This window comes from Protopterus annectens, chromosome 4.part0, assembly GCF_019279795.1.
Source record: "Protopterus annectens isolate FY-2018-M chromosome 4.part0, PAN1.0, whole genome shotgun sequence".
Taxonomy (NCBI): domain Eukaryota; kingdom Metazoa; phylum Chordata; order Ceratodontiformes; family Protopteridae; genus Protopterus; species Protopterus annectens.
In genome coordinates this window covers 585,280,494-585,305,775 of record NC_056733.1, presented here as the reverse complement: position 1 = coordinate 585,305,775, position 25,282 = coordinate 585,280,494, and the positions used below count along the sequence as shown (strand labels likewise).

General features: G+C 40.4%; 1 protein-coding gene across 1 annotated transcript in view; it reads right to left on the bottom strand.

Moving 5' to 3' along the window:
• ACACB (acetyl-CoA carboxylase beta) overlaps positions 1 to 25,282 on the bottom strand; it is a 1,510,375-nt gene that overhangs the window by 742,089 nt on the left and 743,004 nt on the right. Inside the window, exon 27 of the mRNA XM_044068517.1 lies at positions 22,123 to 22,241. Coding sequence (XP_043924452.1) covers positions 22,123 to 22,241 — 119 coding nt within the window. The remainder of the gene's footprint in view (positions 1 to 22,122; positions 22,242 to 25,282) is intronic.

The window sequence follows — 25,282 nt, the reverse complement described above, 5'->3', positions numbered from 1 at the left end:
GCTGAAATGGCAGAGGCATGAATTTTAATTGATGAAAACAATAGGCCTTTGTCCAGCATCTCAGTTAAGTATTGCAAAATCTGAGGAATGTTTGGGGCAGTTGTATCAGTTCCTTGTGCCTGGTTCCAAGCACAGAATCTCTTCCATTTTCCAGCATAAGACTTTCTAGTACAAGGCATACTTGCTTCCACAATGACATCCAGCACAGCTTTACTGAGGGGTGTTTTTGTGTGACTACATTATCCGCCATGCTGTCAAGTTTAATGTTCTGAGCTGGCTGGGCAGGATCTAATTGTTTTACTGGGTCAGTAGACGAGGTATTTGAGGTAAAGTCCAAGCTGGGTATAACGACAAGTTCCTTAGGATTGAAAACCAGTACTGGCGTGGTCAGTCTGGGGCAATCAGTATCATCTTTAGCTTCTCCTGTCTGACCTTTAGGAGCACCTTGGGGAGGACAGGCAGTGGAAGAAAGGCATACACTGGTTTTCCCAGCTGAAAGATAGGGTGTCCACTTTCCATGCTTGTCTGTGATAAGTCTGTGTGCAGAATCTTTTTAGTTGGCAATTGTGAGGGGAGGCAAAAAGATCTATGTCCAGGCATCCCCATTTCCTTGTTATCATGCTGAAGACTGGCGGATCCAGTTTCCACTCATGGGATCCTTGAGGTTTCTGCTTAGTTCATCTGCCAGACTATTTTCCTTTCCTGGCAGAAATTGTGCCTGCAGATGTAAGTCAAAGCTGTGTCCCACAAGGTCATGGCTAGTCTGCAAAGAGGGTAAGAATGTGTGCCCCCCTGCTTGTTTATACACCACATGACCATGGTGTTGTCTGTCTTTATCAGTAGTTGTCCTGGATGAAGTAGGTCCTCGAAGGCTGTCAGGGCATTTTGAACAGCTAGCATCTCTTTTTGATTGATATGTAGATGCATTTGGTTTGAGGTCCATGTGCCCTGAATGCATCTTCCTGATATGTGGGCCCCCCAGGTATAATCTGATGCATCTGTTGTTAGTGTCTGCCTAGCTGGGGGTAATGTGAATGGCTGTCCCTTGTTTTGGTGACAAGCCTTTGCCCACCATCGAAACTCCTGTTGCAGGCAGGGAATGAGAGTAATGATTGTTTCCAGGCTGTGGCAATGTTGAGTCCAAACACTTTCTAGGTACCATTGAAGTTTCCTCATATGCAGTTTTGCATATGGAATTAGTAGGATGCAGGATGCCATGAAGCTCAAAGCCTGCAGAATTTTTCTTGCAGATAACTGGGCCTTTGTTGCCAATATTTTGAAAAAGATAATCAGTTGCCTTTGTTTGTCTGGCGTGAGATAAGCCATCTGGGCAGTTGTATTTAAGCTTGCACCCAGTAATATTATCTCTTGAGAGGGTACTAGTTTTGATTTCTTTTTGTTGACTGTGTACCCTAGGCATGTTAGTAGTCTTCTCACAAATGCCAGATGTTGAAGAAGAATGTCCTTGTTCTCCACTTGAATGAGACAGTCGCCCAAGTAAGGATATATTTGTATTCCTCTTTGTCTGCAGAATGCAATTACTGGTGCCAGGCACTTTGTAAAGACCCCGGGCGCAGTAGATAAGCCAAAGGGCAATGCAGAGAATTGGTAATGCATTGAACCAGCCTTGAATCTGAGGTATCTTCTGCATGATTGTCTGATTGGAACATGCAGGTATGCCTCTTTTAGGTCTAAAGTCACCAGCCAAGCATTCTTGCCCAGCATGGGCAGAAGCTGCTGCAAAGTCAACATTTTGAATTTTGGAATATCCAGGAATGTGCTCAGAATAGATAGGTCCAGTATCGGCCTCCAGGCCTTGTCCTTTCTGTGTACCAAGAACAGTCTTGAGTAAAATCCTTGTCCCTGCTCTTGCTCTGGTACTTGTTGAATGGCCCCCATGTCCATGAGGGATGAGACTTGTTTTTGTGCCTCTGCCCATTGATTTTTTTGGCAGATCTGGCCAGCCGTTTGCCTTTGGCAGAGTATGGAAATGGAACTTGTAGCCTTGTGACACTATATTTAGAACCCACTTGTCCTGGGTTATAATGTACCAATTTTGAGAAAAAGTGCTAATTTTCCCCCTAAGGGTGCTGCCAGTAGATAAGTGCTTGGTGCAGGTAGGGGGAGGTCATTGGGACTGTTTCCTGTATGGTTGTGATTTGTCTTCTCCAACTTTGGAGGTAGAATCACCCCATTGCTTTGACCTGTATGAACCTTGCACCTGGGATCTGCCCCTATGGCGTCTGGATCTTCCCCTTTGAGGTCTGTCTGACACAGAAAAGGACCGATTTTTTGTAGGCCAGTGTCTACTACACCTAGGTGGCTGTACTTGTAAAAAATCTTTAACTTTTGCATAGATTTAGCTTTGTCCTCCATTTTCTTTAACACCTCTTCTGCCTCAACACCAAAGTATCATGCTGTAAAGGTGCATCTAGTAAATTTAACTTTAACATGATCAGGCAGATTTTGTTCCTTTAACCAAGCATGTCTCCTAATTACAGAACCTGTAACTGTGGCCCTGCAGGAGGCCTCCAAAGAATCAAAACCATATTGCAAAGTATGCTTTCCAACTTGTTCAGCTGCATGCAATAAATCCTGCATTTCCTTGTTTTCTGCACATTCAGAGTTTAACATTTGCTGTTTAAGCAATCCCATGACATGTTGCTGATATTTGAGGATATGAAACTGACAGTTTAAGGCCCTTATAGCCAAAGTTGCAGATGCGTAAACCTTTTTTTCCCATATATCCAGTGTTCTAGAATCTCTGTCAGAGGGGGTTGTTTTTTTTTGCAGTGGAAGCCTTAACGCCCTTTGGACCCTGTGAAATAATTTCTGGGTCAGCAGCAGGGTTTTTAAAAAGAAATTTGTGAGAGTCTGGAACCCTACAATATCTGTCAGACTTAACAGAAGCTGGGGTAAGGAGTCAGGGGTCAGACTAGACTCCGAGAACACATCATCTACAATGTCTAACACAGGTGGAATGGCTAGAGGCCTGTGCTGAGGTAGTTAAAGGAAATCCCTGAGTCTCTTTTAGATTCTGAAAAATCTTGGCTCTCCCAGTGGAAATGCTCCCTCATGATATGCAAAGTTTCCCCAAAAGAATAGTCCTCAGGAGGGGATGCTGAAGGTATAGATTCTTCAGCATCAGAATCCTCATAGGGGGGAAGAGAATATTCCTGATCAGAAGAGGAATCAGAAGAAATAGAAACCTGATCTGAAGATTCATAGTCCGTCTCTTGCCTAGGCCTCTTATCAGGAGGGGGATGGGAACCCCTGATCAAGGTAATCAAGTCTTCGGCCATTTTGAGCATCTGTTTTTTGGGCATAGAGGCCTGTCCACATGGCTCTTGAGCTTGGTTCCTTGCTTTAGAAGGTGCTTTAGTCTTTGCCTTTGAAGTTGAAGTTGTTTAAATGTAAAGATGTTTAGGTCTGAATTCACCCTCAGAAGCCAGTGCCTGCTCAGCGGCTCTGGACCCATCTGAGGGATTAGCGTCCGAGGCTCCAATACCTTGAGTATCCAGCGGCATAGCAGACTCCACGTGAGACTCAGTAATGGCCTGCGACTCTAAAGTAGCGGGCATCAGGGGCTGTGAAAGCGCCTAACTGAGAACTGGTGACTGGCTTAGGAGTAGCCTCGTCATCGTTTTTTGGCCTTGGTTGTTTATCTCTATCTTTTTCTTTGCGTTTTTTGTGAACTCTGGTAGTCGGATGGCTATCTGATGACATTTCAGGATAATTAAACCGGCATCCAAAGAAGTTTAAAGCAAAGTCATACCGATGCTTAATAGTGCGTTGGTTAAATCTAGCACAAAACTGACAACCAGTAATGTTGTGATCAGGGCCTAGGCAAGGAATACAGTAAGAATGAAAGTCCTTATGAGGTATTTGCTTTCCACAAGAAATACAATCATTAACTTTTTCTGACATCGGTCTGGAGCAAGAACAAAGTTTCCCCAATGGGGTACTTAGCTTTATTGAGGACATCGGATCTGAAACTTGAACACGAAAATCCCAGGAGTCGGCTGACCGGCACTTGCGAACTGCTTCTGTTTCGGGCACTGCATGGCAAGAAAGACTGAAGAAAATGGCGTCGGCTGCTTCTTTTATACCCCTAATGACCTGACGTCAGGGAAGGGGTGACAGCAGCCGACGCAGGACCCAAGACTTTGGAATTCAGGCTGGCTGAGGGCAACCTGCCAGCAGGATTACCCAAATGTAATGACTGCAACAGTGAAACACGAAGAACATCCTGGTAAGGCTGGGGTGCTCTCCACAGTTTGAACCAGGTTTCAGTGACTGCAAAATTTCAGCTTCTTCCAGGGTGAGGAATGCTTGCAGTGAGTGCAGTTTCATGTTAAGACTCCTAGCATTTTGCAGCATGACCTTTAAATTTAATTTAGAAGAATTTTCCACATTGGTAATTTTGTCTTCATGACTTTGCCTAAAAAAAGGCACTATGGGGGAGACAAGAGCCTTTACCAGAAGCCTGAAGCCGAGGGGAGACAGATGAAGGCCATCTCTGGCAAAGCATCATGGTCCGTCAATCGTGTCCTCCCAGGCTGTCAGGTACTGAATCTGCTTGGAATGACACCAGAAACGAAGCCAGCTGTTAAAGTCAATCATTTTCTGTTTGTACTGAGGCATCATTCTGGGTGATGGTAGGATGCTGCTTAAGGCTAGGGACATACCTGTCTGGGATACACATTCAGCAAGCTCAATCATGTCTCTCTTCATATAGTCCAGAGAGGTATGCCTCAAGTCATTCACACCAGCATGGACTATGACAGAGTCATAACAGTACCTGTTGCTGACAGACTTGAGTGCGTGAGTGATTTGGTGGACTCTAGCAACTTACCATGACTTTCCTCTTGTCTAGCCTCCTATGACTAGTATGTCGGGTTTGTGGCTGGGCCTTAGAGGCTGTGAGACATAGGCATGTGTACTAAGTGTGGTTCTTGGTGGGTTGTGATGCACGTGTGCTTTTGCCTCGGAGGTCTCTTTTGTTTAGGTATGTTTTTTGTAGAGAACCTCCACATATGTAGGAATGTACTGTACAGGTGTGGTGTTTGTGCAGACAACCTTCTTAGTGCCAGATGTACTGGCTTGTGACAAACACCAAGAATTCTAGGTTCTTAATGTAATTGCATCTCTCACATATTGTGTTCCTAATTGAAGAGGGTTGTCCGTGTACACGAGGCAGTTGCTACACTGTCTCAGATGTCCATATCAACAAGACTAGCATGAGAAAGCACAGGAAATTGTCCGTTCATGGTTGTCAGAATTTATGGAAGAGAGGTACAAGATGGTAGAGTGGGTACTATCAGAACAGAGTACCTATGGGTGTGAGTATTATACAGGAGTGCTGGTAAGGAAAAAAATGCAACTGAGATACCTTGCATAAAACAGTGCAACAGCAGTGCACAATGAGTAAACAAGCGCAACACCCTGTAAACACAGGGTTTAAATATCAGAAAAGATGGAAGAATCTAGAAGCTCAAATTGCTACCCAATCCTGCTAGCTCCTGCTCTTTCAACCAATCACTCATGCTAGAGAAGGTCAGGTAACCCTGTTACTCTCACTAACAGCGAAGACAAGCCACTACCACCATAAGATGGCTGCCAGAAACACAGGAAGCTCAGGAAGCAAAACAACCAGGCCTGGATAACAGTAGGCCTCTATCCAGACTATGCTACCTGACTAGAATACAGAAACCTCACAAAAAAGCACAGATAGAGCACTCACAAACAGAAAATACAACTATCAGTATGAAAAGCAGTTTACATTTAAGTAATTCAATAAAAATGCAGTTACAGTAATGAAACACTATCTAGCAATGAAAATACAGTTAAACCAGTACAAAACAGTACAAAAATGCAGTGAAACAGTAAGAAAAGCTTTACAACAATGCAAAACATAGTAGATTAGCTTAACAGCACAACTATATTTATTTATTTTATTTTACATTTGTTGACTGGGATAGTCCAACTGGATATTTCAGTGGTAGCCTGGGGAGAAAAGCTCCATACATACATACAGAAAAACTGTTACATTAAACAAGTTAAAACACTGTTACTGATACAATACCATAGGATAAAAGTCATTCATTCTGTCATATATAAATCTGATTTGTTATAAAGTAACAATTAGGAAGCAATGTAGGGATAGCCAAAACACCTCTTTAGTACATGTTTATATTGCCAGAGTTAGTCAGGATTAGAGCAAGGACATAGCCATTGTCAGTTACAGTTTTAGATTTTTTTTTGAATTGGGTAAGAACGGGTTCTGAAGTAAGCTCAGCAGGAAGTGAGTTCCATATTTTGCCAACAGAGGTGGCATATAGAGTCTCCAGATGAGTTGTTGCTTTTGAGGGTTTGGACTAGTAATTTGTTGGATGAGCGAAGTATCTTGAGGTTGCTGTAAGGGGTGATCGAAGTGTCTTGAGGTTGCTGTAAGGGGTGATCATTTTTGTAAGTATGGGTGGGTTTTCAGGTTGACAGAGAATTTTATGTGCTACTATTAGCTGATTGTACTGAAGTTGGATAGGCAATTCTAGCCACCCTTGATTCTTTAGGTTCAGTCAGTGGCATGTTCTGTATGCTGCTCCAGTGGCAAATCTAGCAATATGATTAAAGCAGCTAGAGCGTTTACTAAGGTCGGACTTACTCAAATTCGTGAAGAGAGGGGATGCATAAAGGAGGGTGGAAAGCAGATGTGTGCAGACAATTACTGTCTTAGCTAGTGGAGCGAGGAAAGGATTGATCGTGTATAGTGAGCCAAGTTTTTTATTAACTTTTTTAATAGCTTGATTAATATGCATATCAAACTTGAGGTTATTATCAACTGTTAACATGTAAGTGTTTGGTACAGGGATCTGGGACAATGACAGTGCTATTGTTAGAGTTTATAGTATAGGTTGGAGCAGAGGATTTACAAGTGGGGGAGAAAAGCAGTAGCTTCATTTTGTTAGGATTTAATAGGAGACTGACTACAGAGCCAATTTTTGACAGTATTAAAACACCTTGGGATAGAGTCTGCAGACTTAAAGGGAAGGTGGCAGAGCAAATCAAAGTGGAGTCATCCGCATACTGAATGCAGGTGGCTGTTGGGATGACTGTGTACAGACCCGAGGGTGATAGGTAGAAGGGAAGATAGTTTGTTCTGTCATAGTACAGCCTGTTGTCTACCACTCAGATATGATTTGAACCATTGGATAGCCAGGACATCTAGGGGAATAGATTTAAGTGTGTGTATGACTAGTTGGTGGTTGACCATATTGAAGGCTTTGGAGAGATCAAGAAAGAGGGCAGAAGAAAGCTTATTGTTGTTTCGGTTTTGATTAATAATATTGGAGAAGGAGAGGAGGGCCATGGTTGTGGTTGTACTGTGCAATGGTCTGAAACCATGCTGTGAGTTAGCCAGGAGATTGTGCTGAATGAGATGGTTCAGGAGTTGTTTATGGATGCACTTCTCCATAATTTTAGCCAGGGGTGGCAAATCAGCTATAGGTCTGTAATTTGACAGTTCAGTGGAACTGTCCCCTTTGTGGAGTGGACTAACATGGGATGTCTTCCAGATGGAGGGGATAATGGCTTTTGATATGGTTCTATTGATCAGGATAGAGCTTGGGTATGCTATGGCATCTGCAGCTTTTCGTAGATACTCAGCTGAGAGGTGATCCACTGAAAGGGTGGTAGGTTTTAGTTTCTTGATTAGGGCACAGATAAGTGATGTGGAAACTGGTTGAAAGTTAAAAGGGAGTTGAGAACTAGGTGCGGTGGCGTTAGGACTTTGGCAACTGGGAGATAAGTTGGTTAGCTAGTGACTGGATAGTTTCTGTGAAGAAACTATTAAAGGAATTGGCAACGTCTTCTGAAGGTTTTTGGATGGTAGCCGAGGGGGTAGGAGTTGTGCATTGCTTTGGGTGAATACGTTTATTTATGCCTGCCCAAAACTTTTGTGGATTGTTTTAATGCTTCTGTTGTAAATGGCAGTAAAAGTTTTTTTTTTATCTAGGGTGGTAGATTTTTTAGTGTTGTTCCTTAGTTGTCTAAATCTAAGTTGATCTAAAGGGGATTTTGTGGTACAAGTGGTCCAAGCTTTGTTTTTAAGTAAGATCATCTGTCTGGTTTCTTTTGAGAGCCATGGAGCAACTTTTGCTTTAGTTCTTGGAGAACGTGCAGGTGCATGGGTATTAAGGATGGATAGAACGTGCAGGTGCATGGGTATCAAGGATGGCTAGGAATTTGGTGTTGAAATATAATACAGCTTCTTCAAGTGACAGATGTTTTAGGACTGCCCAATTACATGCTTTGAGTTCATTTTGGAAATTAGCAAGGTTAACGTTTTTGTTGTTTCTAATTGTTTTATAAGTAGGTTGATGGGGGATGTCAGTCTTATGCCTGATTATATAGGTAAGAAAATGGTCACTTATGTCTTCAGGTCAGGTACCAGCCCTATACCGCTGACCACCTTAAAAAACTCCAGCTATACTCTGTCGCATATTGTCTACTCAGAGGCGATCTCTGCTTAACATACAAGGCCATGTCAAACCCAGAGCTGTTGGACATGCTACACTTAAAGAAATCCCAATCCCTCAGAGCCACACACTCCAGGGATCTAAATCTTGTCAACACAATAAACAAAACATGCTGGAGGGATAGGTTCCTGACCCAGAGACCCCCCAGACTCTGGAATAGATTGCCCATACATGTCAAGCAGAGTGCCTCTTTGGCCCTCTGCAAAAGGAACCTTGACGACTGGATGGGAGAAAGGAAATTCATCCTGGGGATCACGTCAGTCACACTGCTAGACAGGAGTCCAGGGAAGTAAATAGTGTGGGAAGAAATAGCCAGGGAATTGTTATGGCTAGACTTGTATAGACCCTAGGGCTGATAGCCTAGTACCAACCTATGAACCTATACATGTGGGGATGGCTATTAATGAGTATCCAATCTTGGATACTATCTTTGTTGTTAGGTTTACTGATCCTAGTAGTGGATCGGAGTAAATCTGTATAGATTTGCATGGATGGTCGGAGATTCTGAGGAACAAATATTCCAGTAGACGTTGAAGTCTCCTAGAACAATGGCTTCTTGAGGGTAGTTACTAGACAGCCAACACAGGATATCTTCTTGGGTGTTTGCATTATTACCAGGGGGGTGGGGAATGTAGACACAGATTATGTTAATACTTTTGTTTTTATTCATTTTAAGCTTGGTAATGAGAATTTCAACATTATCAACACGGGGTGGTTGTGTGGAATCAGAGGTCACATCTAGAGTAGTTTTGTATAGTACAGCTACCCCTCCTCCCTTCCTAGTGGTACGGTCTAACCTTAGTATGTTATAACCTGGGGGTGAAACCTCGTTATCTGCCACTGATGGTTTTAGCCAGGTTTCAGTAAGACAAAATATATCCGGGGAATGTGTATCTAAGTGTGCATGCAGGTGGTGGACCTTATTTAAGCTTCTAATATTTAGGTGACTGACCAGGAGTGAGTCTGAAGGTCTAGTTAAAGTTTGTAAGTTAGTAGGAATAGTAGAATTGGAGCTAGGATCAACTAGCGAGGTTGGGCCAGGGTTTGGATGAATGTCTCCATCCCTTGTGAGGTTGCCATGTAGTCTAATTGTGAGCTTTAGGAATTTAAATATTAGTCTTAGGTAATTCTTGATTTTGGGGTTGATATATCTGGATCTAATGGGTTGGTGATATTTTGTACCCAAGGAGTTAGTCGTAAGGGGGGATTATTAAGTGGTCTAATTTAATTTGTATTATTGGAGTGGTGGTTTGGCTTCTTGGGTAGTGGTAGCCTAATTAGGACAGATTTTCGTAGGTGGTGAGAAGATATGGGGTTATCATCAAGGGTAGTAGGCAGTATAATAGCATTAATTTGAAAGGTTTCACGTCTAATAACAGAGGCATTATCTAGATATTAGCTTTGATTTTTGCCCAACTTGAGTAGGGGGATAATTAGAATAGGTAGGTAGGGAGGGTCCTGATGATGCCTGGAGACTTGTTGATTGTTTCTAAAAAGAGGGAGAGTGGTTTTAGAGCTATAAATTTAGGACTAGTAAGGGCAGCTGGGATTTGGGGCAGGGTGGGGCACGGAGCGAGCCCAAGCACAGCGGGGCTTAACCTGTCCACGAGATTTGTAGGACCTGTATAAGCATGTAAGTACAAAGAAGCTGTTTTTTTTTTTTTTAAATACTATCTTACCCTTATTTTTGCCTTCAGTATACAATTTAATCACTTTTTGCAGCCTTTTCGCACATTAAGCTTTCTTCTGCCAATTTTCTGCTATTTCTGTAGTTTTAGGGCCGCTTAGAAACTTGGATATGTTCACTAGGAAATCCTTAGAGATAGATATGGGAGTAACCCAAATATTTTAGGGTTGATTGTGGGGCTTTGAGGGATTACTGGTAGTGCTGTAGGCCCAGTATGGCTAAACAATATAGTACATACAGACAGGATAAGGTAATATTAACCTTGGCAGATCTTTTCAGAGTCGAGGGACAGTGCAAGAAAGTTTCTAGTTAGGTTTCAGCAGGGGAGGTGTCGTTCTAGCATTCAAGCCTTTCAGGGATCTAGCAGATAGAGGGGGATAGAACCTGATGAAAGATACATAAGTTAGTATATGTGCTAAGTAGAGGGTCCTTCATTCAGTAGAATATAGCACTGTTAACATGTATGTGTATATATGTATATATATATATATATATATATATATATATATATATACACAGGTTCATAGGTTCATAGGTTCGTACTAGGCTATCTGCCCAAGGGCATTTATAAGCCTAGCCCATAGTTATTTGGCTTTCGCCACCCCTTTACTTTGAATAAAACTATGCCTATTATTTTGCTGTGCCTCTGTCAAGCAGTGACACTGAAGTAATCCCTGGGGTATATCTGCGATCCCCCATCCATTGGTCAAGATTCCTCTTGAACAAGGCCAGTGAGGTGCTCTGCCTCACATGTACTGGGATTTTGTTCCACAGCATAGGGAGTCTCTGGGTGATGAATCTGTCCCTCCAGCATGTTCTATTAATAACCGTGTCAAGGTTTAAGTCTCCTGCCCTTGTGGTTCTGAGGGATCTAGATTTTTTGAGGTGAAGCATATTCATCAAATCAGGGTTTGACATGGCCTTATATGTCAGGCACAGGTCACCTCTGAGCAAGCGGTATGAGACTGAATAGAGCTGGAGTTCCTTCAGTCGGGCAGCATAAGACATATTTTTGAGACCCTTTATCCTTTTGGTGAGGAACTTTTGGGGCCTTTCCAGCTGCTGCAGGTGTCGGGTCAGATACATTCCGAATGGGGCATTGTACTCAATCATAGGTCTAATGAGTGATGAGTACAGGGGGACGATGACCTCCCTTGATCTAGATGTGAATCCCTTCATGATCAGGTGGGCAATGTAGAAGGTTTTCCTAACTACTTTAGCAACATGAGTGTCAAACGAAAGGCTACTGTCAACCTGGGTCCCCAGATCCCTGATGACTTCTTCTGTGCACAGTGGATTGCCATATATATTCATATATATATATATATATATATATATATATATATATATATATATATATATATAGATATATATAGATATATATATATATATATATATATATATTCATCTATAAGTGTTAAGAAGTGCAATTCAATGAAATAAATGTAAGAAGAAATGATTCTGTTCTTGGAGACTTGGAATTTCTGCTTTGTCACAGTGATGAATCACCAATCCTCAGCCTGTTAAAAACAAGCACAGCCCCTGCAGACAAAGGGTTTAAATACCAGAAAAGTTGGAAGAATCTAGAAGCTCGAATTACTACCCAATCCTGCTAGCCCCTGCTCTTTCAACCAATCAATCGTGGCAGAGAAGGTCAGGCAACCCTGTTACTCTCGCTAACGGTGAAGACAAGACACTACCAGCAGAAGATGGCTGCCAGAAACACAGGAAACTCAACAAGCCAAACAACCAGGCCTGCATAACAGCAGGCCTCTATCCAGACTATGCTACCCGACTAGAACACAGAAACATCACAAACAAATGCACACATAGAGCACTCACAAACCGAAAATATAACTCTCAGTATGAAAAAGCATTTTAAAGTTAAGTAATTCAATAAAAATGCAATTACAGTACTGAAACACTAACAAGCAATGAAAATACAGTTAAAACAGTATAAAACAGTACAAAAAGCAGTGAAACAGTAAAAAATAGCTTTATAGCAGTGCAAAATGTAGTAGATTAGCTGTATAGCACAACAACTATAAGTGTTAAGAAGTGCAATTCATTGAAATAAATGTAAAAAAAAAACTTATTCTACTCTTGGAGCCTCAGGGAATTTCTGCTTTGTCACAGTGATGAATCACCATTCCTCAGCTTGGTAAAAACAAGCCAAAAATGCATTGAAGTTCCCTGACAGGGAATCAAACCCAGGCTGTGGTGGTGAGAGCACCAAATTCTAACCACTAGACCACCAGGGATCCCCCATTGTAAAAAAAATCGTCAAATATGCATAGTTGGTCAACATACACACAACAGAAACTAATTTGTTCTTACTGGTATGCTAGGGATAAGGAAATCTTACTGGCCTTCTGTGATTTTCTTCCCATATCTTCAGAAACATCACAGGTCCTTTCACTCCCAGTTCTTTTTCTTCTTGTTCCCGTATTTGCCCATCATCTCTATCATCCTATATGGACATCGACTCCTCACTTTTCCATGTTCCAGTTATCTCATTCTTGTCTATACTCATCAGTAGTCCCAACAACTATTTGCTTCATGATGGTATTTTCTGTTGGAAACCAAGTAAAAACAATTGTGATGAGATCATCCAGTCTCTTTCCAGCACCTTTCAAATTCTAAGCTTCCTTGCTTTTGTGCCTATCTAGGGAGGCTGAGTATTTTTTTCCATTTCCATCTGCTTTATCTCTTGGCCCAATTATTTTTCCCAGCTCTCCCTGTGCTTATGATTCACTTGCCCTTTAGACCTATTCCACCGTTTACTACATTTCCTTAATGAAACTTGTTTCCTTCCCATGCTTTCTTCTCATCTCCTGGTCTAGTATGTTCTGCCCTTTTTTCCCTTTGCAACTTACTCCACCTTGCCTTTAGCTCTTTATAATCCCACTCTAAAATTCTGTCTAGCTAATATCCCTTTCTTACTTCTTTCCATGTTTTTATTTACCCCTATTATTAACTGCAACCAGAATTTAACTAGTCTTTGTCCCCCCGATACCATTTTCACTTTGACCATCCTCCTTCCTACCTACTATTGCTATTACTATTTCCCTCCATGTCTCTAATTTTCTTTTCTCCTTCCACATTCTTTCAATAATTTTTTCGGCTTCTGGCATCCATTTTGTATTCCATCTGTTCTTAGGCCCTTCCACTATTAATGTTAAAATCTCTTGCTTGCTCTAGTCCATCTCTCTCTCTTTCAACATTCTTTTCTAGTCTGCATCATATTGCATATCTAGTGGTCTAAAATGCTTGCAACAAAGCATGTCTGCATGGCTTCTTTCAGGTCAGGAATTCTTAATCTTTGCTGCTCTTTTTTCCAGACCATTCTCTCCCAGCTCATCTTCTGGTATTGCCTACCCCAAATAAAAACCTTACACATTTTTCACCTTCTTTAATATTTTGGGCTCTGGGAGATTCAAGAATGCTTGTTTCACATGAATAGATTGCAGAATAATCCAGGTGTGTAGAATTAACACTCTTTGATCCATACCTAGGTTAATTGCATTCCACTTCGGTATCTGCCATTTAACTTTTCATATAAATCTTTCTCATAAGTACTTTCTATGGTATTCTTTACCTCTCTACTCATCCATACTCTCAAATATTGTATTTGCTTCTCCCATTCATTTCCTTCCTCTAGTGTTGCCCTTCCATCCATGTTGTTTTCTCTCTTTACTGCCTGCGTTTTCACTTGTTTATCTTATATCCTGAAAATTTCCCACGCCTTTTTACAATATCCCATAGCACATGCTGACCCTCTTCTATTTTTGTCATGAAAAACAAATCATCATCTGCATATAAAGCTATTTTTTTCTCCTTTTTCCCCCATTTAAAAACCCCTTATAAATTATGATCTTGAGGCTTCCACTAAAGGTTCAATATATAATGTGATAATGTCAGGCGGCACGATGCTAGGGCACTTCTATGGGCTAGGCTTCTAAAGGCTCCAGGGCCATTAGCCTAGCACACACCTATGAATCTATGAATAGTAATGGAAAAAGGGGACATCCTTGTCTCACTTTCCTCTCTATCTTATCTGATAGCCAGGCTCTAACATTGACTCTTGTATTTCCTTCTTCATATAGTCTACTTATCATAGTTATCCATTTTTGTAGAAATCCCCACCCTTTTATCGGTCCAGACTTCTAATACCAACTGACTCTACTGAATGTCTTTTCAGCATCCAGAGAGATTAATGCAAGCTCCTCTTCCTAGTCTTGTGCCTATGTAAAATTAGTAGAGTTTTAATCAAATTATCTGTTGTTCTGTGACCCCCTACAAAACCTAATTATCCTTAATGTTCCTTTTCACAATCATTCTCAATCTATCCACACGGATTTGGATAAACTCTTTGTAATCATGGTTCAGAATACAGCTAGGTCAGTATGATGAGGGCTTCAATGGATCTTTCCCTTCTTTATAGATTATTGCAATTGTTACCTCCATGACTTGGGTAATCTCCTTTCCTTCAAGGATTTCATTAAATGTCTTTTCTCATCTACCCAAGACTTATTTTTTTGTAATTCTCAAGCCTCTTTTGGAGGAAGATCACTGCCTGGTGTCTTATCTTTCATCATTTGCCATACATAGTCCATTTCCTCCCTGCATATCGGCTTAATCAATACTTCTTTCTGCTCTTCTAGCTGTGGACACTCTGGACTAACCCCCTTCTCTTTGTCAATACCCTTCTCAAGCCACCCTTCTCTATACAAGTCCTGGAAAAAATTCTCTAAATTATTCCAATATGTCTTCCAATTCCACTAATGCTTCCTCTTCATTCTCTCGCCCTAACCTATAAATCTCTCTTTCTACCTCTTGTTGCCTCAATCTAAGTTCCACAGCCTTTGTTGCATTTGGATTTGTGATAACGAATGCGTTTTCTACAGAATTTTTTTTCTCCCATACCCTTTCATCATTCATTTTTTGTTTGTAACTTTTGCTTCAACTCCCTTTCCCTTAACCTAAGATTCCCACACCTTCTTTCTATCTGTAACAATGCCAATTCCTTCATCCATTTCTTGCGTTATCTCTGTTAACATTTTCTCTTGAATTTTTTCCTGAAACTTTCTTCTAACTTCTACCTTAACTTTCTCCCATGTTCCACCATCATCCTTCTCCACCCCCATCACTTCCTGCTTAAGTTTTGCTAGTCATTCCCTATCTTTTTCTCTCTCTCCAGTCAATTCATGGGTAGCCAGTATAACATGCCTACTATTGGTTCCTTTTTCTACCTAATTTTAATCCTCAACAGTGCATAATCTGAATATATAATGGGATCTATCATAACTTTCACCATCTGTGCATGTTCTAAGGTGATATATCTTCTATCTATATTTCTCAATAGCAATGTCTGGCAGAATAGAAAGTATAAATCCCACTTTTTTTTTCACATTCATTCTAGTCCAGTCAACCATCCTAACTGACATTAATGGATCCCCTAAAAATCTTCCTTCTTTCGTAATCCTTTCACTTCTTGGGGGTTTATACACTTAATCTTGTTGTGTAGTAAGATTCCAGTTTCCAATATATATTACCATTCCTTCCTGAAATATACTAATCTCTGCTAATGTGCTTCTCAAATTTCATATGCCTGTAGCTGGTGGTATACTGTACAACTATTATTTTTAGCCCTTCTGTTCTTCCTTTTACTCCTGCAGACCTTACCATATTATTGTCTATCATCCTTATTAGCTCTAGTGACCAGCTTTTTCTCAACAAAATTGCTACTCCCCTTTTTTTTTTCATTTTCCCAGACCACAGCTGTTACCAATTTATATCCCTTCCAAAAGCTAATCTTAACAGTGTCCATCCTGCTGAGACTTAATATTTGTTCTCTTAATCTCTTTCCATACATTCTTTCCATTACAATTGTTCTTGTTCTTCATTTTCTTAGCCATACCATTCCCAAGTCCCCCCCCTCTAAATTTTTTGTTTCTGTAAATTAGAGTATACACTCTCATTTTTGGATGCATTCGCACCCCCCCCCACTTACCCACCTGAACTTTATACAAGTCTATGTACAACACTTTCTACTACAGAGCATCTACCGCTTTGTATGGATCAGCTCAAAACAAAAAACAATACTACTGTAATTTACAGACAGTAAATCAAAATAACCCTCAGAAGTTTTGGGCAGGTTTAAATAATCTACTACATCCTGGACAAACTTCAACCCCAATCCCTGCTGCTACTATTGATAAAACCCCTGAAGATGTTTCTGATAGTTTTAACCAATTCTTTACTGAGACAATTCAAGCCCTAGCTAGCCAACTACCTCCTAGCACCCCTGGTCCTGAAAAGTAGCACCCCTAGAAACCTACTCGCGTTCAGCTTCCAACCAGTCACCACTTCACTTATCCATACCTTGATCAAAAAATTAAAACCCACTACACTTTCTGCTGATCAACTCCCTGCCGAGTACCTACAAAAATCAGCTGATGCTATTGCTTACCCCGTCTCAATACTAATCAATCGAACCATAGTAGAAGCTAAAATTCTCATCATCTGGAAAATATCCTATGTAATCCCACTTCACAAAGGAGGCAGCTCTACTGAATTCTCCAATTATAGGCCAATAGCTATACTCTCTCCACTTGCAAAGATTATGGAAAAATGTATTCATAGACAACTCATGCAACACCTAATCCAAAATTGCCTTATGGCAGACACTCAGCATGGCTTCCGTCCTCATCACAGTACTACTTCAGCCCTCCTAGCCTTTACTAACACCATAAACAATAATCGCAACAATAATTATATATCCTCAGCCCTCTTTTTGGATCTTTCCAAGGCATTCGATATGGTTGATCACCAACTTTTAATCCACACCCTGCAAACATTCTGTCTAGAAACTGGAGCCCTCCAATGGCTTCAATCCTACCTGAATGGTCGACAGCAGGCTGTCCTCTGGCAGAACAAACTCTCTAACCTTCTACCTAACACCCTTGGAGTACCACAAGGCTCTATACTAGGGCCCTTGCTGTTCTTCATCTTCATTAATGACCTTTATACTGTCATCCCAAAAGTCAGCTGTATCCAATATGCTGATGACTCTACTCAGATTTACTCAGCCACATCTCCAGTAGAGTTATGGTCAGCTACCCAGACCACCTTTAATACAATATAAAACTGGCTTTATGAACATCGCCTGATCCTAAATACCAAAAAAACTAAAATGCTGTTATTTTCACCAACACGTAGGTCTACCACTTTCACCTTTACCATAAAATCAAATGATGGCACAATAATCTCCCCTGACCCATCTACAAAACTATTAGGTGTCATCATAGACAATAATCTAAAATTTGACCTACATGTTAACCAAACTATCAAAACCATCAATAAAAAACTAGGGTCACTTTACAGAATAAAAGCCTTCCTAACCCCTCCAGCTAAAATCACCATAGCTCGCTCTCACCTTCTTTCAACCCTTCTGTATGCATCCCCTCTACTCTCAAATTTAAACAAGACTGTCCTTAACAAACTCAATTTGCTACAACCACATTGCCAGATTTGCCACTGGGCTGCCTTTTAGGACACATCACTGCATCAATCTAAATCAGCTTGGGTGGCTTGAACTACCCAGCCTAATCCAGTATAACCAACTGATTATGACCTATAAAATCCTCTATAATCCGGACAATACTTCTGCACTTAAAAATATTATCACCCCCTATAACAATCCTAGACCACTTCGATCCTCTAACAAACTACTAATTCAGACTAGCAAAATTAATAACACAGCCGGTGATTCTCTCTTTGCAAACTCTATAAGTAGATCCTGGAACTCACTTCCAGCTGATATTACCTTACTTTCCACCTTAGGTCAATTTAAAACTAGATTCAATGTATCAAGCCTGGCTAACTCTCTCTAGAATGTGTAAAAATCTGTTAACCAGTTTACTGTGTAATTTAATTTAATCCTGACTTGTGCTCAGGATTAACTGTAACCTGTGGAACTTGTTTAACTTGCTTACTTATGTAATCTCAGTAAATAGTCTGTTTGTAATATGTAATGCTGGTATTATGTAATGCTGTATCTGCTTACCCTTGGAGCTTTTCTCCCCGGGCCTCCGCTGAAAATGGACATGCATCCAGTCAGACTATCTCGGTCAACAAATGTAAAATAAATAAAAATAAAATAAGACAGTTGTACAAAAAAAAAAAAGGTGGAAGCACTGTGGTTAAAATCGATTTATTGCAAAAGGTTAGGCAATCCAAGTGAATGCCAAACCACATAAACCAACTGCCAAATACCAATATAGTTAAGCGCTTTTTGTTTTGTATTTAGTACAGAAATACTTTTTCAGAACCAAATATTATGTCACAATAAGCCTTTAAATACTGTCAATAAAAATTGATGCCAGCAAATTCTTGAATGAAAAAACACAATAAATTGAAACATGGCACAGAAAACAAATATCCATGATGACATTGCAATAAATAACATCATAAAAAATCAATTACTGATAGAGACTTGTCTGTTAGTCCCAGGGTGGTAGTTGCATCCAATTTTAGTTGCCCAAAAAGTTTCTTGTATTCCAGCTTTGTTTCCCAACCACCACTCCTGGGATCAGTGGTCAAAATTTCCAAAATCAAACTTAATAAAAATTCCCACAACTCTCAAAATGTTTAGCTACTGCATTATTCAAATTCTTCCTTCTAATATCACAGCAATGCTCATACATTTGCTTTCACAATGCCCTTTCTGTTTTTGCTATTTAAAAACTGGGGCATGTATTACACGTTGCCATGCACACTAACCATTTACTTCCACAGTTACCCTTCTGTAACACTACTATAGTATTTGTTGCATTCGCTAATTTCACATATTCACTCACCAGTATATATTGACACACTGACTACAATTTCCACAATTATTTGTTCTCTTCAAATTTATCGGTTCTTTGTTTTGAAACAAGCCTTTCAAATTACGAGTAGTCTTATACACAAACTTTGATTGCTTCCCTAATAATTCATACATAGCTTCATTCACTCTATAAAGATGTGTGTTACAATCACACTTCTGAGTCTATTAAATCTTACCAGAGATGGGGTGATAGAAATGATCAGTTACTCAGATATTCGCAAAAAGTATTGGCGTTTTCCCCTTTTGAAAGTCCCTCTGTTTTCCTCCATGATTTTGTCTTTGCTCTTGACCCAGTCTCTCACGCTCTTTGCTCTTCTAAACATGGAAGAGGGCCTGGATTCAAGTAGGTTTTCTAGCTATTTGTTCTCAGAAATGAGCAGCCACTTGTCTGTAATTACTTTACGGACTTTGAGTCAGTGGTGAATGTTAATGCTGTGCTTTTTTTTGCCTTTTCATCATTTCTGTCTATATATCTGTATCTAACGTCCCTAGCACTCCTACCTGGTACAGTTCAGTTGCTGAGTAACCCCACGTTATGACTTACTGTCACATTCACCATAGCTCAACATGTGTCTGGATTACTGAATCTGCTGATGAGTGCAAACTCAGTGATATAGTCACACTGCCACCTATGCAGTTTATAACAGGAAGAGCTGGACAGTAAATACCCTTAGTATGATGATAGTAATCTCTCTCTCTTTGCTCTGATATGGACATGCAGCATGGTCACATTTAGAGAGAAAGCTGGGATTTGTCTACAGACTAGAACGACTTCTTCAATGAGACCTAGGGATATTGGTGGACAATGGATTTAACTTTAAATGAGGCATGGCCTCAGTGGTCATACGAGCTCATAGAGTTGCTCACAAGATGTAGATGATCATATCTAGTCAAACCAGAGAGGATGTCATCCCCTGTTATAATGCACATTACAGAATATCCCCATCAAAGAGTAGAGCTATATCTTTTTGCAACTTTAGCACTAAACATTTGATTTGCTTTGAAGTACAGGAATTCTGGATAACTGAATTACTCAGGCTGTAAAACAACTGCAGCTCAGAAATGCATGAGAAGCAGTTACCCTTCTCTGTAGTATGTAGGACCCAGATGACTGAGGTCTGCTATACTTTCAGGCAGTAGGATCCCACCTTGTTTGATTGTCTGCTATGAAGTACAGCATTTGGAACAAGCCCTAGGTCAGGTAGTCGCACATTTAAAATTAACATTAATACTACTAAAGGAACGGGATATGTACTGCATAATGACTGACCCTACTTTGGAGTGGCCTTCCAAAGAGGGCTATACAAAGCAGCTCACTGACCAGCTTCAAAAATAAACCAGTGACTATAGCTGTTTAGCACAATGAAACACTGAGGTTAGAATCATCATATCTGCTGTTCTGACAATGCATATCAATACATAGCATGACTGGGCTGAAGGGTGCAATTGTCCTGGGTGTAAAGTGTTAGGGGGCACAATCGAAAGTTCCTGTATTAAACTGAAATGTCAACATGAGTTCCAGTTTTTTTTACCTCTTCAGTTGAAGGGCTGAGCTGATGGGGGCCAAAGATCTGTGTAGGAAACAGATTGGTACAAAAGTACCCAAGGTATTCCTAAGTACCCTAGTATTAAGGTACCAATCTGCTTTCTATAATAAAAGCAGAAAGTCATTTTTTTTGTTTTGTTTTTCACTTCTTGAAGAGCAGAAGGGATGGGGGCTGTCTGGGGGATTTGCACCAGGCACCGTCTCCCCTAAACCTTCATACCATTTACTGCCTAAACATATTAACTTTTTAATACTGCGCAATTCTTGGGATAAGGCAACACTTCCTCCATGATCTTATTGAATAAACTGCAGATTCTTCAACTAAACATAGGAACTGATTAAAAAAAATGACTACTCCTGTTTCTTTTAACTATGGTGCAATATTCACTAAGTATGCCAATATACCAGGTGAATACATGATTCTGAGAGATACTTACCAAATAGCAGCAGGCAAGCTTTCTGAATGCTAGCTGATTTTAAGTTGAACACTACAACATACAAGAATATATGCTCGCCTGTTGAATGCTGAATATATAAACATATATACTCAAGAACCTTAGGAGCATCACAAGCAGCCTTTGTCATTACAAAGACAGACTTCAGGCTGAAAATCAAGATATTTATACATTTCAATCATTCAGACTTTGACAGCATAAAGGTGGTGCTAAACCGCTAGTAATACTGTGACAGCAAGGACTGGGAACAGAAAGAAAAATCAATTTTGTGAGCATTGTGAAATAAAATTTTGGTTTGACAGAACTTTTATCCTGTGTTTTTAGAGATAAGTGCCAATGATATCTTGCACACCGTGCTGTGACACACAAAGACTTTCTAGAGCCCTGAGAAACCATTTTGCTACAGCTTCTACTCCTCCTAAATAATAATACTGTGTCTTAAATTCCTGGAGCAAGGAAACCTCCCAGGTCCCTGGTTTTCTTTTGTTGGAAAAATTCCTGCTTAGCAATGCAGAGGCACAATTCACAGGTAGAATCTTGAAGGCCAAAAGAATGACAGATGAAAAAATAAATACAAATTACTCCATGTAGACAGCACAAAACCTCAGAACTATGCAGGGTCAAACACGGAAGGTATGTAGCTTGAGATATGATACAACTTTTCATTTTTTCCCTGAAGTTTTGAATGTATTTTACACTCTAGTGCCATGATTAAAAGAATTGACAAGTTGAGAAGTCCAATATAACATTATAACTATGTACACAAATCTTTTACCTTTTAATACACTACGTAAGTATAAGAAGCCCACAAACCGTAAAACATGCAATTGTTGCACACAAAGTAAAAGCATGCATTTGATATGAGAGTGTTTGTGTGTGTGTGTGTGTGTGTGTGTGTGTGCGCGTGCGCGTGTCTATAAAATTTTGCACATGTGTTAGCGTTCCAGCACCCCTTTCATCCTAAATAAGGTAAAGATTTATTAAAGGTTAAAAGAATCAATGCATACCTATTAGGATGAGATGTGGGTAGCATAAACTGGAAGTTAATGATACATGTTCCATCCTGAAGCTGATGATGTTGCAAGCTATTTAGTTCATACGCAATATATGCTCTCCTTACATACACCTGTCAATAATGAAAGAAAAGTTTGATCATGCCATTTCTGAGGAATTAACCATAAAACTTTAATAAAAATAAACAAGGCTTATATAGCCTTTTTGCTACACCATAGCTTGCAAATACAACCAGGCCCTGCTTTACATTTGTTTATGTTTTTTATTGAATTAATCCCAGTAGGCACCGACTACTTTCTGGGTAGAGTTACTCTGGTATTCACAATAACTAGGAATAATTTGGTCAAGGCACTGGCAACCTCCCTGTCTCTTTTCAATAAATACCTTGGTATCTTTTACAACCACCTGAGCTACCACCAACTCAGGCAGATGGGACCTTTTTCTTCCAGTCTCTCAAAGTTAATGTACTTTACAGTTTGAGGCCATGCAAATAACACTATTTCAAGTTCATTTCTAGGTACAATACAGAAGAATGTCATGCATATATGGTGTGCATTTATACAGAAGGCGAATTACATTAGCAGCACTGTAGCATGGTAAACATGCAATGACAGTAGCAGCCAAAAGTATACTCAACTTTTAACCTCTGAAGTTATGCATAGATTGGCTTACTATTCTAAAATTTACTAGGGTTCATATTTAGAAAATGTCTTAAAAATCTCTGTATATAAAGCTCTTAATTACTTAATTATTTAGCATTGTCATTATCTGCTAAAAGTATCTTACAGGATTTTCACATAATGCAAGGAAGGTAAAGGCTTCTCTGTAGACCTCTTTATTGTATGAATTGGAGTTACAACTATGAAGAATAGTTCTATCAACAATCAAAAGTCTAAAAAAAACAAAAACAAAAACAATACAAGGACTGGATAGAAATGAAAGGCTGCAAGGCTTAAGTTTGTTACTACAACAACCCAGGACACAACAAATATGTATATCTGTATATATATGTATATAGAGCAGGCTTTGTGACCAACAGTACTGTATATGCCTTCAGTATCTTAAAAATGCTCGAAAAGCAACATCATCATTCAGTTCGCAAGAGCAATAAGATGGGAGTAGCTTGAAGATGGATTACCATCTTGCTAACACCAGCCTACAAACCTGCACTGATAGAAGAAACAAATTAGGGTATGGCCAAAGGGAGGCACGGAGGCCCTCCAAGACCGCTTTGAAAGAACAAACTGGAATATGTTCAAGGAGGCAGCCAAGGTAAATCAGCATCTGAACATAGATGAATGCACAGAGATTGTGATGTCATACATTTCAAACTATGTTGATGAAGTAACAAGTGCTAAGAGCATCACTATCAGAGCTAACCACACAGCCCCCCCCCCCCCAAGGTAAATGGGCTTCTGAAGGCGAGAAATGCAGCTTACAGGGCTAAGGACAAAGCAGCCCTAAGGGAAGCAAGATACAACTGAGGAGAGGTATAAAGGAGGCAAAGAGGGAGTACAGCAGAAGGGCGCCCCTTTGACGACATGAGGGATGCAAGGAGATTATGGCAAGGTATACAGATCACCGACTACAAAACCAGGTCAGCACAGTGTGAGAACAGCGTTGAATCCCTGGACAGTTTGAATACCTTCTTTGGAAGATTTGAGCAGAGAAACAGCAGGTTGGCACTAAAGCTAACCACTGATGAGAAGGATGCTGTGCTCAAACTCAGTACAGAAAAGGTAAGAAGAGAGCTAAGGAAGGTGAACCCCAGGAAGGCTGCTGGCCCAGACAACATCCTGGGTAAGGTGTTAAAAGGCTGTGCTGATCAACTGTGCACAGTACTCACAGAGATATTTAACACCTCTCTTGCCATTGCGAAAGTGCCCTCATGCTACAAGGAAACGATCATTATTCCATTGCCTAAGAAAACCTCCCCCTCCAGCTTTAACAGCTACAGATCAGTCCCTCTGACATCTACTGTTAGGAAATGTTTTGAGTGGCTGATCAAAAAGCATTTGTCATTGGGCCTATCTCCTGCTTTTCACCCTTTGCAGTCTTACAGAGCTAAAAGATCCACAGCTGATGCCATATCATTAGGGCTACACAGCTCTCTCTCTAATATCTAGAGGGCAATGACAACTATGTGAGGATGCTGTTCTTAGATTTCAGCTCAGCGTTTAATGTGGTGGTACCAATGCAGCTGACAGAAAAAGTGGCATATATAGGAGTCAGTAAACATCTCTGTAACTGGATCCTGGACTTCCTGATTGAGAGGCCAAAGCGAGTGAGTTTGGGTAAGAACACATCAAAGTGTGTCAAGATTAATACCAGGGTACCACAGAGATGTATTCTCAAGTCCACTGTTACTATCATGACCCACAACTGCTGTGCTAAGCAGAAGTCCAACAATGTCATCAAGTTTGCTGATGGTACCACAGTTGTGGAGCTCATCACAAAGGTGGATGAAAGGCCATACATAGAGGAGGTGTCATCTCTGATCAGTTGGTGTGTCGGAAACAACCCTCAACTGAATGTTTGAAGACCAAAGAGATTATCATCAACTTCAGGAAAAAGAAAATCCTTCCATCGCTCATGATCAATGATCAATGATCATAATCAATGAAGATGATGATGAGTGTGTGCAGAGGGTTAAGTATACGAAATTCCTAGGTCTGCACATATGAGGGGATCTCTCGTGGTTGAGTAACACCAGCCAGCTGGCCAAGAAAGTGCACCAAAGCCTCCATTTTTAAGAAGGCTGAAGAAAGCTAAGCTCCTGCCTCATATCCTTCTACAGAGGTGCTATTGAGAGTATCTTCACCAGCAACTTCACAGTTTGGTTTAGAAGTTGTACAGCTACAGAAAGGAAGGCACTACAGAGAGTGGTGAGGGTCACAGAGAAGGCAACAATTGCCAGTCTTCCATGGATACAACTTTACTCTGCAAGAAGCATCAGAAGGGACAGCAAAATAATACAGGACACCACACATCCAGTGCATGAACTGTTCAAGCATCTGGCATCAGGTAGAAGATATCACACCATTCACTACAGGACTACCAGATTCAACAAAAGTTTCTACCTAACAGTGGTCAGACTTCTAAACTTGGGCATAAGTCCCAGAGATACGGACATTAACTTAGTCAGTTTTTCTT